Below are 14,467 nucleotides of genomic sequence, written 5' to 3'. Positions count from 1 at the left end.
CGTAACTAATCCGGGCAGAATTGAACCGAGTGTGTCGAATTTTTAGACGGTGGCTACGGTGCGCGTCGAATCTCCTTGACGAGGTATACTCTACTCATTCAAAGCCGCTGATGAGGTAAAAAAGTGGGCCATATCGAAGAGAGATTTTTTCGCGTTAACACTGGAAAGATTTATCCCTGGGGAAACACCATATTGAGTGGAAAGTTGGCGTGGTGCGCGTTCGGAATTAGAAAACTGATGGAGGGGCTAGAAACATGATAGGTAATTATCCTCGCTAATCAGCTCTTCCGACTCGAGAAACTTCCGAACGTTTCTGACGTAAGCGGCAGAAACGAGGTGAAAAGATACGACCATCCGAAAGAATTGCAGACGCATAAACACGCTCTCCATTCACGGTTTGTTAGTGAGGCTCGGGCAAAGGCCCACATCTAGAGAAGGCACAAACAGAAAAAAAACCTCTCTAGAAGCATGAATGTAGCCAGAATAGAAACCCTGCGGCTGCAGCCTCACCGCCACCAACCGGGAAGGCATCAACCCAAACAACAACAGCATCAACAGCTGAAGCAGCGGGTTGAGCGGAGAATTAATGATTCCACGAAATCATTTATATAACCGCGCAAGGCATCACCGGTGGAGACTTTTTTAGCCGCGCGGGCACATACATGTGCACACCGCTGATTCCGCGGCGAAGCCCTTTTGTGGCCCTCGGCGAGCCTTTGAAAGCTGCAGCGGCACACCGTCCGTCCGTCCGGACCGCCATCACCGAATGATCGAACAAGACGGATGTCTGATGAATTGACAGTTATAGAGGGATGCTGCCCATCGTGTTTCCCTTTTTCCATCCCAGAGGTCTGAATCCGTTGTCAAGCGGAATTCAGTCGGCTTTGTGGACGGTGTGTGGATCTGCCTTTCGGCCGACGACCCCACCGTTGCTCCATTCCGAATTGTGTGGAGACAGCACAATCAGATCCGAGGGCGAACTCGGTGGTAGGTTTTGGGCGGACAGTGAACGGAAGTAGGTCCGGAAAATACTGTGTCTCGTAGATGCTCATCAAATGCATTCGGTTACTTGCACAGCCGAGACGGAAGAGATTTTGCGCTGACAGCGGACATCAACGATTGATGCTGATGGTTTGTTATGTTGGTTCTGAACGAAGCAGGAATGAGACTGAGGGATGGATGGTCAGTGGTAAAGTTCAATAAATTTATATAATTAAGATTCATGAACGTTATAATTATGCTAATGCATTTACATTTATTAGTTCCGCCTAAGAACCACCCTACCACCCACGTTGTCCCCTATTCTGGAACTTAACATAAGGGTGTGGGAGTGTGCCGATGGTTGATTGGAAATCACCCTCATATGAATAGAACTGTCCAGTCGGAAGGCGATCTTAAAGGACGACAACTATAAACTATCCATCCGTACGACGGAGAAAAGCAAAGATGTACTCTTAGCACATACACACGCTCACATTTTAATCGATGCTCTTGTGTTCTCGAACCAAACTGTCCTGACACCTCCATGCATTCTAAAGTCGAGATTCAACAAACGCAACTTTTTTAGGGAACATACGCCGTCGGTCGGTTAACCAGCGATTTGAGTGCGGCTCGGCGTTCAGTGCGACCTCAGTGGAATCTCGGCTCATCTACCCAAAAATTGTACACCACACATGCGTGCCAAGTCATCGTTATAGTGGTTGTCGTTGCTTACCAAAGGAAAAACGGGAGAACACCGAGTCCACATTCTTGTTTTGTGTTGCCGCCTTCATCGCGCTTCTGAAGCTTCGTGATGCCACTCTTTCTGATTTTTCAGGATTGCCAATCTTCCTGATTTTTGAGGTTTTCCCAGATGTTTTGGCACGTTCCTTGATATCCTGACAAACACTCAATTTTTCCTGATTTTTCAGAAATGATGATTCCAGAATCACCACCTCACTATCGGCTTGTAACTATTCTAATTACGAATGATTTTTTTTTCTATCCCATTTTTGTTTTATTATTAAAAGATAGATAAACCAATAATGACATAATGGATAGCAAAAATATGCTTTGTTTAATTTTTTCGGAACCCGAAAAATCGTCCGAAATTTGTGCATCTACACTAGAATACCCCTCAAGGCAAACAGAGGAGAGGAGTTCAATAATTCTGTTATTGTTGAAGTTCGAACATAGGGGTAGTGGGGGCAAATTGGTCATGGGGGGCAAAGTGGTCACCTGCTTGTTTGGTAGTATAACTATTGACTATAGACGCCGTATTGATAGTCACCTTATGTTTGAAGAATTTAATGACTTTTGAGTCACCCTGTACTTCAGTAGAGCTGTCATGTCAAAATATAAATAAAAACAAAAATTTATCTCTCGATAGCCATTCGGCCGTAGGTCTGTACGCATCTAAGGAATTTCTCGTGAAATTTAGTTTATTCAATCTGATATGTTGGACAAATCATCAGTTTGGACGACTGTTCACATATTCTAGGAGAGGTGAACAGATATTTTGTTCAATCTCAGCGATCAATAAGCATAGAATTTTTTTTTTTTATCTGTATTATAGTGACTTTCAACTCATTTGGCTGGTTCGTCACTTTTACTTCCATTTTTGGAAGAATGACGGGAGTGAGAATTGAACTCGTGACCTTTAGCGTAGCATAGAAATTATTTTCATGTTTGGGGGCAAAGTGGTCATAGGTAAATAAAAACTTACAATATTCTGTTTACTAAAGTTGATATACCTCATCACATTCTGCTCTTGAAGAAGATCCTTTTGTGGCTTTGACCCTGGATAAATATGCTACTCCAACTAAACCAAGCTTCATTATGCGGAACGTTATGTGTTCCTTACTACGTTTTTGTATGCAAGAGAAAATTTAAATTGAGACTCTAGGTGAATAGGCCAAGCTTATTCATGCATGTACCTGCTATAACAAATATGATTTGAACAAATTTGGACGAAAAAAACGCATAAATCTATCCCACTTAGCTTGATATGTGTGAGTGACCACTTTGCCCCAATAGGTGACCACTTTACCTCCAAGCAAAAAAAAAAGTTCGATTTTTCACCTTTTTTTTACTAATGATGAAAAGTGTACTATTTTAAACTTTTATAGTAACATCCGTTTGCTATCTTGAAGAACAATGAGTTGAACTACAATATTCTTCGAGAAACGGGAATTAAATTGGTATGTGGGCGCTGGAAATGGGAATATTCCTTAGGGTGACCATTATGCCCCTACTTCCCCTAGGCGTAGAAGGATTTTGTTTCATCAACTATGAACCTCTATCACCTTCTGAAAGAATTCAGATTTTTTTATATAAGAAAGGTATGACTCTAAGGGGATCAAAAATTAAATTGTTCTTTTATATTTAAAAAAGGAAAAATATATCTATAAAAATAAATAGAAAAAAAATGGGTGGGTTATATCTATGATATAACCGCTAGGTCCTATGTGCATTTGACGATCAAGAATTCGAACAACTTGATTCGCTTACTATCGCGTCCAGAGCGGTAGATTTGCAATATTGATGCTTGCAACCAAAAGTCAAAAGTTTTGGAAATTGCAACAAATATAGCAACCTTAAATGATGGTCTACAAGGCGTTTTGGTGATAATGAAAGAACTTAAGCTTGAAATAGGATCGTAGAGCAACGATCCGGATAAGGAACGGATCGAACGAGCAGAGGATCGGATGTCAGAAGCAGCTAGAGAAGCTCGCATGTCCAATTTGGCAACAAAAAAGTGACAGGAAGATCACTTTCATGGTCCGGGGATTGCAGACTGAGGATACGATGTAAAATGAACGGAATAAATGTATCTAAAATTAAAACGCGTTTTTCTCGAAACCATGTTTTGCAAACTGGTTCTACATCCGGAAAGGTCCATCCGATTTTGATGAAATTGGTTTTCCCAGATTCTCCACTAAATTTCCTGTCATCGTACGTAGGATTTTTTTTCAATATTTTGAAAAATAATATATTAGTGAATGTTTTTGTCTCGATTTTTGAGGCAAAAATGCTTTTTTTACAAAAAATGTCGCCATTTCGTTGAAAAACTATACTTTGAGCGAATCCTACGTACGTTGACAGGAAATATATCTAGAACTTCCACCAGTTTACAAGGTTTTGGCTGCAAGGGTTCAACAAACCGGTTGCAGCTATCCAGGGGAAACTCAAATTGCTACCAATTTATTTTTTGTTTGTTAAATAATATATATCTAATGAAAATGTGGTATCAGAATAATCAAAGTAATTTATTTCCTCGTTGAGACAAATCGCGAAAATCTCATATTTTTCATGGTGTTCATAGTGTACTACCCCCTTAAGTAAATTACTCATGCTTACTTACATTAATCATGCTGATGCAGTATCGGTTAGTCCAAACATTCATGCAGTAAATGTTATATTGTGTATTTTTTGAGATCAGGTCCGTGTTATTTATTTATTTATTTATTGTTATTAATTAATCAATGGGGAAAGGTATCGAGCAGTGGCACGAAAAGGCGATTCTTCAACATGACAACGCTTTGGCTGTTTCAAACCTCTTGAAATCTACTTGCAAACGTACCACCCGCCATATTCCTTAGGGTGGGTTTAGTGATATATTCATGTGAAGAAATATGATGAGATTTATAGAAATCGCATCAACCGTTTACACTAGCGTGAACTTCTATAATGAATATATTCATATTTTCGGTGAATTTATTCACCTGAAGTAGAACTGCATCCAACTTTAGTGATTTCTCAACAGTGAGAAATTCACAAGCGTTTACATATGCTGAATTTATTCATGTTATATATACCTCGAAGAAGTGTATCATATTTATTCTCACCCGTTTACACCTATTTTCACGTGAATAAACCATCTATAGCTATAGATCTCCCTAATGTAAACCCGCCATTAGATATTGCGTCGTCCGATTATTACTTGCTTCCTTCAATGGCACATGGTCTGGCTGATCATCAGTTCTGCTCATATAAAGGCATAAAAAAGCTCGATTCTTGGATAGCTTCAAAGACGGACACCAAAAATGTGGAAATGGTGTAGCTAGCGGTGAGTAATATTTTGAATGCTTCAAGCACAATAAAATAGCATTTGTTTATGAACACAAACACAGCTAGTTCCTGGTCGCGTGCATAACATTCGTCATCTTCATCGACTACAAAATATCGATAGCGATATTTGTAGAAATGTTCGTTTTGGCCATTTTTCATCAAAAGATATCGGATGGTGAACAAGGTGAACACGGTGAACACGGAACACTCGTAGCACTGGTCGCAACTTTTTTTTCTAATGGGTAAAAATCAACTCAGTTTGTAAAATTGTTCTTTGAAATGTATTGTTTCAACGTTAAAGTGAAAGTTAATTGGCTTTTGTGGGAACAGTGAAGTAAAAATCGTGATTTTGGAAGATTCTAGTTGAAGACCAGGAGTTGTTTAAAATTATATTTATTTGCTATAATTTAGCTAATTGAAACATTCAGATTTGTTATGGTTTGTTGATATAATTAAGAATAACACTTTAAAAACCACTTATTCCACTTATTCCACTTATTCGGAAGTTTCAGAACTATATTCTGTATGAAATTTTCTCATCTTCAAAATGAAAGCAACATAATTGTCTTACGTAGCGTAATTTTATATATATATATATATATATATTTTTTTTATCATTTCTCGCTTTAGGCTGTGTCGGCGTTGCTCATGATAGCGACTAACAAGTGAATATATTCTTCCACAAGCGCGGCTTCTGTTGATTGTGTCGTAGGCGTCGCAGTCGTTCGCTCTCTACCTTCGCGTACATGTCGGCCATGAATTGTTAGCACAGCTCACGACATCATAAAAAGGCGTTGTCCTGACCACTTCGAATCATCGTACGATACAAATAAAAATACGCATCGAGCGCACTCTTTTGTTTGTTCTGTCTACTTTAACCAAAATTTATTATACTTATTAATCCAAAATGTGTAATGATCTTCATAATAAATGAAATAGCTGTGGTGGGATCTCGTTATTGAATTTTTACGCAACATTTGTCCTTTCGGAACGGCTGTAAGATTTTTCGCCCAAGATATTTCTTCTGATTTGCAAATGAATAGATTAAAAAATAAAATTTTAATTAAGGAAAGTGTGGCAATGATTGTCAAACATAATTATATAATACGGAAATGTACTTAAGATAACCGAAAGAGATCATGGGGAAGTTTTTTGCGGCCTTGTTTGTCCACCTTTATTTTTTATATAGGCAAACCTGTTTTTTTATTGCGATAATTTTATTATTAAATCGAAACATGTACCACATAAACCAATCGCAAAAATTATAATATCGCGTTAGAATAATCTCACATATAAGGAATTACGCAAAAAAGTATCGCACAAAACCAGTTTTCCCGGACAGTCTTCATATTGATTTTCATATTCTCAAACATGACTCGATCCAGGCCTAGCGGAAACTCAGACGGCCGCTGCTTATAATCTAATAGAGGACCAGACGAACTTCGTCTCGCCCTAAAGTGTTTTTTTTTTGCGTTTTTTAACAAAATTGTTTTATTTCCTCGTACAATCGTGATCGAGAACATCGTTATTTTATGTATAAGATGTTCCCGTTCCACCTGAAAGTCCATTGCTTAGAAGCGAATAAACTACTAAGTTCAAGGCCTCTTTAAAACAAACGACTAACTGACTGAAAATCCTTTATTATTTTCAAAATAACAAAACATGAAGCTCAATGTCGTCAACGTTAATTCCAATTGAAGGAATGATCCCAAAAACTGGACAAACTTTTCACTGCAGAAGACATACGTTATCGTTTTTTTCGAATTTCCCCCTATTTTTCTTCAAAATTCACCAAATTTTTCTATCGTTCACATTTTGGGTGAAGACAAACACAACGACATAAAGACAACTAAAATTATATACAGGATTATATACAGGATTGGATTATAAAAAGTGAAAAGAAATCGGACACTGTCAAACTTACGAAGTACTGTACCAAGGATGCTTACTCACGGATGATGAATTCATGGTAAGTTTCAGGTTAAAACTCTCATAGAGCAACGTCTCGAAGAGATATCCCAAGTAAACCCAAATTAGTTTTTGCGGATAAACTTGATCCGGCAAGCGATCAGCTGTGGACACAGAATCAAGGTTTCCGTTACACATCACACTATGAGCAGAAGGATTTAAAAAGGAGAGCGTCTGAAAAAAACGCATTCATCCATACATAAAAACACACAAGGATCCTGTGAAGTTTTGGTGAGATTTCTGAAAGTTGAATTTCATTTTGACTCAACCATATTTTTATTCTACCAAAGCTATCTCGTGACAGAGCTGATTTCTTACAGACCGATTCCAACTGAAGCAAACTTTGTTCAATATAGGATTGAGCGATCTCGAATCGATATTTAGAAGATCGATCTTTCCCTCTATGATTTCCAATTTTTTAGATCGATTTTCCGTACTCCAAAAAACCGCTAGAATCGATCTTTTTTTTCGATTTTTCTGATCTTGTTGATCGTAGATAAAATTTTGTGGATTTGTTTTTCTGTGAACATAGATTTCAATCTCAACAAAAACCTGACAAATTTCATAAACATTGTATCCCTTTCAAGGTTGTCAAATTAGTGGTAAATTTAGGAGAAGTTGTTTCGTAGGTGTAGTTATTACAAAACAGGTGGTCAAAAGTTATATTTACACCATCACATTCACTAGGTTGTCAGTGAAAAATGTGACGAAATGGAATGGTGGCATCAGGTCCAGCAGAAGCGTTTTTTTCTAGAACTGGGACTACTACCAAGAGCTCAACTTGGACATTATTGTCCGCGGAGTTCTGGATGAATATCAGTTGTTGAATTCCTAGTAGCAATTTTCAGTTAATTTTATTTAATTGAATAATTCCATGACTGTACAAGGGTAATGCCCTGGAAAATATTTTTTTCTGGGCTTACATGTTTTTATTCTACGATCTTCATGCTGATAAAAAAAATTAAATTGCTTTGATGTTTGAATAGAAATGTGAAATGTTTTTGCATGTTTACAAAAAACACAACACTTCTATGGAGTAGGTGAATAAATTGGAAAAAGTGTATTCGATTTTTCGAAGATCGATTCTCTGTGAATCCCGACGCCGTTTAGAAAATCAATCCGTCAAGATCGGTCTTTTTCTAAAAAGCGCCCAATCCTTGTTCAGTACAGTACAGTACGAGTTTCATCATATTTATCCCATGTTTAAACAGTGTAATTTTTCTGATATTGAACGGACTCAGTTCTTCTGGAAATCCATTTACGAGAGATTTTTGATGAATTCACCATATTTGTATGGTAGTTTCTCGATTGTACAGTTCCTTCAAAGTAACAAAGAAATAAAACTGGTCGCAGTGGTGACAAAGCGAAAACCTACCTGTAAATTGTTTGTATCCACCAAGTATCTTATGCTTCCACCATTTAACGATATTCCCAGCCATCTTCCACTTTGAAGTTGCGACGTGTTATCAGCCACTGGCAAGTATTCTCCCCACTTCTACTCTTTCCAGCGTTTACAGTCTTTTGCCCAATACACAACACTCAGCTTATGACTTTTGCACATCTAACGGTGTAACGGAAGGTTAACATCGTTAGTTTAATCTTTTTTTCTCTTTTTCTCCCGAAAACTAAGCCACTAACTTTTCCTCCATATTTCCATCGCTTTTCATCGATATTTTTCGACCGAAGCACACGTTTTTTTTTCTTCTTCACCTTCTCCTTCTTCTACTTTTCAAAACATACGCACGCAAGCACACCAATATCTTTTCTATTTACGCTTTTCTGACGATTCTTCTTCGTTTACTGCACAGACAGACACCCAAAAAACATATTATTCATTTCGCCTCATTCTACGCTCTTTGCCATCTCTCTTGTCGAAAGGAGAAATATGTTGGAACAGACAACCTCGGCGGCCTCACACCGAAAATCCGTGTTTGTACCGATCTTTGATTCTCCGAACTATTTACTGTAATATCCCGCGTAAGCACTCGTGTTGTTGTTCGAGGGAACTCCTCCGCCGGTGGGATGTGGCGAGAGGACAGAAGAGACGGATCGCGATCACGGGGGTGGATAGCTGCTTACTAAGCGCATTCAACAGCAGACGATCCAAGGAGAGATCTTCGACGACGACTTCGATGGTGAGGAGAAAGGAAGTGAAATATTTTGGCCCCTTATCCACCGACAAAAGCCACACCGACAAATATTATTCTTCTCTTCGCCGAGTAGCCCCTTGCGTTTGTTCCCCTCTCTCTTGCTTCGTTATCGTCTGTTCCGTTGCCCTCTCTATTGGTAATTCAGAGAAATTTTTACAACTTTTTGTTTGTGTTGCCCCCGCAATTCCTCCTCGCTCGCTGTGTGTCGCACCGCTTTCCGATTGTCTACTTCAAAAGCAACACCAAAAACACCATCGTCTTCGGCGTTCCTTCGTTTTACGTTTTACACACGAGTCGCAGAAGTTTTCGTAAAACCATACGAACCCACACCACCAACTCTCGGCATGGCACGTAAACTGCCTCGGTGTGTGGAGAACTCGAGTTCACGTAGCTGTCAATTTCCATACAAAATAACGCGAGCATAACATCAATGAATGCGAACTCTGCAATAGTCAATCTCTTCGAACCGTTTTACACATTCACAATTCACTAGATTTCCCCTCGAAGATTTCAAAACAAATCAGTTTAATCGTTCCAGGAAAATCTTCTCACTTTTGCACACAGCTTCCCGGGAATGTTCTTGCATAATTCTACGCGCTCGAATCCACGTAAAAACCATTTTCGTTTACGGAACGAAACACAATTAAAGTTTATCCGCACAATCACAGTCCCATTGATTAGCTCTCCATTGCGCGTTTGGAGCAGAGATAATCAAAATCCCCCCAACTCATTAGAATAGCAAAAACAAAACACCCGCACTAACGTTATCCAATGTCCGAACAAGTGGGTAGTTTAAATGATACTGAGGGCGAAGCAAAAGATTCTTCCCCGCCAGGCACTGAACCAGGCCGAAGCAGCAGCACCACCTTCACCACCACCACTATCTGTCCAGCCATTGCCGCTGCTGGCAGAGGAGGAACACGGAACATTAATGCTGCGGTATGATTGTGTATACACGTGTGAATGAACGAAATTATGCTGCGCTCAGTTCGGCCTGTGTGTTCAACGAACGAGTACACAAACACATGCCTACATTCGGAACCGAAACGATGTTTCGCTTAGTTTTTTTCCTATCGTTGCTGTGGTGCGCTTGTACGCACGAACAGAATGAATGGCAGAGGGTGGGAAGTGTAGTACTAGAACGCGTGCGAGGAATACTAGACTGATTGCTTGTTTGTAAATATTGTATCGATGAAGCGGGAGCTGGGCGCAGTAGGGCAAACTCGTCGTGGAACGATAGGGAAAATGGAATAAAGATGACTTCTGAAGGCACAGATTTTTCGACAGATAAGTTGGCAGCAATTTATTCACGTGTAATGATATACAGGTTGGACTCGATTATATGTGATTCGATTATATACAATTTTGGACTCGATTATATACAGTTTTTTTTATATTTCAAATATTTTCTTATTTCACAAAAAAATATTACCTTTCAACATTAGGGTGAAATTTAAGTGGGTTTCATATGTGCAGTTAGGTTCAAATCGTTATTTTTGAAGATTTTGCTTGAATTTTCACCAGGAATTGTTTATATCGATAATTCAGCGAAACTAAGAAAGATATAAATTGGGTGTCAAAGAACAAATTGTAGAGCGATTAGAAAGCTTAAATCTTATTGATAGAAACAATCGAGTTCAATATTGATTTTTGGATAAAATTATTGATAACACATTGAAAATTACTAACTTTGAAGTTTTTCACTTCCAAAATGTTATTTAAATCAACTAATTTAGATGTTTCACAACTATATCCTGTACAAAATTTTCTCATCTTTCTAACGGGAGCAACCGAATCGTCTTCTGTAGCGTACTTTTTAATATAGCGCCAGTTTGAGGCAATAGAGTACGAAACAAACAAAAAGTTCTATAATTCTGTCATTGTTGAAATTCGAACATTTGCGTAAAAGGATTTTTGTCATCAAATATGATCCTCTATCACCTCCCGAATGAATTCGGATTTTTTATATGAGAATGGTACTTTATGACTTTAACCCTTTGAATATGGGGAGCGCGATAGCACTCCTCTTGTTATATGCCAAAAGTGCGGGAAGCCTCTTAACGTAGAATTTCGTCTTTCGGGGACATTTGTGAAAGAGGACTTCACGCGCTTTATGCAGCAAACGATAATTGCGAATGAAATTGTGTAAATATAATATACTCATTATTCAAAAAAATAATATATATACAAATAAGGAAGTTAATGTTAAAATTTTTTGTAAACCCCACTTTTTATGTGTTTTTTTTTTCATTAATCAACTTTTGTGACCTAATCAGTTATCTGCGTTCTTTAGTATTTTTTCAAATATATCCAAACTCATCCACACTTTTGGCATGTGTTCACAAAATTTGCTCCGCACTCAAACGGTTGAAGGGATGAACCAAAAATTAAATTCATCTTTTGTATTCAAAAACCCAAAAATATATGCATAAAAAACGATTAAAAAATATTTTTTTTCGACTCAATTATATACAGTGAAAATAAATCCGAAACTGTATATAATTCACAAGCTGGATGAATGATTTTTCAAACTAATCGTTTATTAGCTAATCGAATATATTTCTGTTGTGTGCTAATCAATGCGGTTAATCTTTCGAATATGATCGATTAATTGATTAACCCTTAAATTATTCACTAAAAAAACAGGATTTTTTAACAATCGACAAATACATTCATTCAATTTGATCAATATGCATTCTTGAGCATGTGCACATTTCCAAAGCTGACCTTAACCGTTTGAGTTCGCGATAGCACTCTTCCTGTTTTATGCTAACATTTTTGACTTACCACTTGGCTGCCAGGGCAAAATTTAAGGCGATGTTTAGAATGATAATGAAAAGGACAAAAAAGTGAAAGATCAAATCTACTCGGCTCAACTTCCAAAGAGAACTTCACGCGCTTTGTGCAGCAAACCATAATTGTGAATAAAATTGTTCAATTATAATTTTCTCATGATTTAGAAATATATATATATACAGGTCGGACTCGATTATCCGGAGACTCGATTATCCGAGATTCGATTATCCGGAATTTTAGACTCGATTATCCGGAGTATTTTATTTTTGATTTTCGGAAATTTTGAATAATTTGTATAATAATTCCATATTGAATAGCCAATATGGGTATCAAATGAAAGGGCTTGACTAGTAGGATACAGTTATTCATGAAAACTGCAAATCCAAAATGGCCGCCACCACGAGATGGCGGATTACATATTTTCTCAGAACCCCATCAATATGGGTATCAAATGAAAGGGCTTGACTAGTAGAATACAGTTAATTATGAAAAATGCAAATCCAAGATGGCGGCCACAACAAAATGGTGGATTACATATTTTCTCAGAACCCCATCAATATGGGTATCAAATGAAAGGACTTGACTAGTAGAACAGTTATTTATGAAAAATGCAAATCCAAAATCGCCATATAGATTTTTTCACAACCCCTTCAATATGGGTATCAAATGAAAGGGCTTGACTAGTAGAACACAGTAGATCATGAAAAATACAAATCCAAGATGGCCGCAGTTCCCAAATAACTGATAACTTTTTAATGGTTTCATTCAGCTTGCCCTGTTTGTATGTATGTTTGAGTGTTCGTATGATTGACGTAGGATTGTGCTCCCTTGGCCGAGTGGTTAGCGTCATAACTAACATGCCGGGTGTTCGGGTTCGATTCCCGTTCTGGTCGGGGGAATTTTTCGTCAAAGAAATTTCCTCCGACTTGCACTGTGATCACGCGTATTCTAGATCTTGCCACTCAGAATGCATTCAAGGCGTGTTATTTGGCATAGAAATCTCAACTAAGTACTAATAAAAATGACGCAAGTAATACTACGTTGAGACGGCGAAGTTCCTCTAGGAACGTTAGTGCCATTGAAGAAGAAGAAGAAGAAGAAGAAGGATTGACCCACATTAATTGAAATTTGACCCCGTTCCTGATCACTGATTGATCGGAAATTTGGAACATACCTTCAATTCTATTGCCATTATAAAACTGCGTAATCCATGATCTTGAAAAATTCAATTAGGCCGCCGCTAAAAAATGGCTGAATGGCTTGACTTGGAGAATACACTACATTATCAACAACACAAACATGAATGAAGGAACGGATGTGATAACTACTAACTGTTACTTGTCTAATTATTTTCTAGCTTTTAATACATTAATCCGTATAACCTCAAAAGCTGTTTTATTTATTTTACTCTCTAGTTTTTAGTAAATTATCTGTACCATTAGCATACTACAATCGTATCTCTGCAATAAAACCATTCACCTTTTTTTAAATTTTTTTTTCTTACCTAACTTTCTTCGGAATATTTTAATTATTTACGGTATTCTATTAATCAAACCATTTTTTTTTATAACAATACAGGGTAACTTCGATATAACGTACATTTTACTTTCAAAATTGTACTTTGTATCGAATTGTACGTTATATCGAAACATAATAAAGAACTCAGAAACGTAGCTTATATTACTTTATTGTGTTGCTGTTTGAATAAGGTTAATGGATAAATTCAACTAGAAAACGAAGCCAACCTTTCCTATGATGTTTCTCTTCGTACTGTTGATTAAAATTTGATTCATTGAGAATCCGGAATCACAAAACAGTTGTACTTCGGGATTGGTTAAAAGTATAAACCAAGCTTCAGTATCAAAATACAAATAATTCATTGTTCTTTCAGAAAAATACTATTCAAAAAATTATTCCTTTGGACTTTGAAAATGTGTACGCTATAACAAGGGTACGCTATATCGAAGTTTCCCTGTATTGAGGGGAATGCAAAAAATACATAGTCGACTATTTAGTGGCGGTTACCTTTTCGAATTTATGTTGTTCATAATGTAGTGTATTCTCCATGTCAAGCCATTCAGCCATTTCTTAGGGGCGGCAAAATTGAATTTTCAAGCAGTTTTATGATGGCAGTATAATTAAACGTTTGTTCCAAATTTCAGAACAATCAGTGGTCAGGAACGGGGTCAAATTTCAATTAATGTGGGGCAATCCTACAAACACTCAAACATACATACAAACAGGGCAAGCTGAATGAAACCATTAAAAAGTAATCAGTTATTTGCTGACTCTGGCCATCTTGGATTTGAATTTTTCATGATCTGCTATGTTCTACTAGTCGAGCACTTTCATTTGATACCCATATTGATGTGGTTTTGAAAAAAAATATATATTTGGCGCCACTTTGTGGTATATAAAAAAGTTACACCAACTCTCGGCACGGCACGTAAACTGCTTCAGTGTGTGCAGAACACGAGTTCACGTAGCTGTCAATTTCCATACAA

General features: G+C 37.6%; 1 protein-coding gene across 1 annotated transcript in view; it reads right to left on the bottom strand.

Moving 5' to 3' along the window:
* LOC129776420 (protein naked cuticle homolog) overlaps window positions 1-10,057 on the bottom strand; it is a 123,723-nt gene extending 113,666 nt beyond the window's left edge. The window contains exon 1 of the mRNA XM_055782052.1: window positions 8,393-10,057. Within this exon, the coding sequence (XP_055638027.1) occupies window positions 8,393-8,456 (64 nt within the window). The 5' untranslated portion in view covers window positions 8,457-10,057. The remainder of the gene's footprint in view (window positions 1-8,392) is intronic.
* Between the last annotated feature and the right edge of the window lie 4,410 nt (window positions 10,058-14,467).

The sequence above is a fragment of the Toxorhynchites rutilus genome, chromosome 3 (assembly GCF_029784135.1).
Source record: "Toxorhynchites rutilus septentrionalis strain SRP chromosome 3, ASM2978413v1, whole genome shotgun sequence".
NCBI classification, from domain to species: Eukaryota; Metazoa; Arthropoda; class Insecta; order Diptera; family Culicidae; genus Toxorhynchites; species Toxorhynchites rutilus.
Note: the sequence above shows the minus strand (reverse complement) of the source record. Positions and strands in the feature narration are given on the sequence as shown.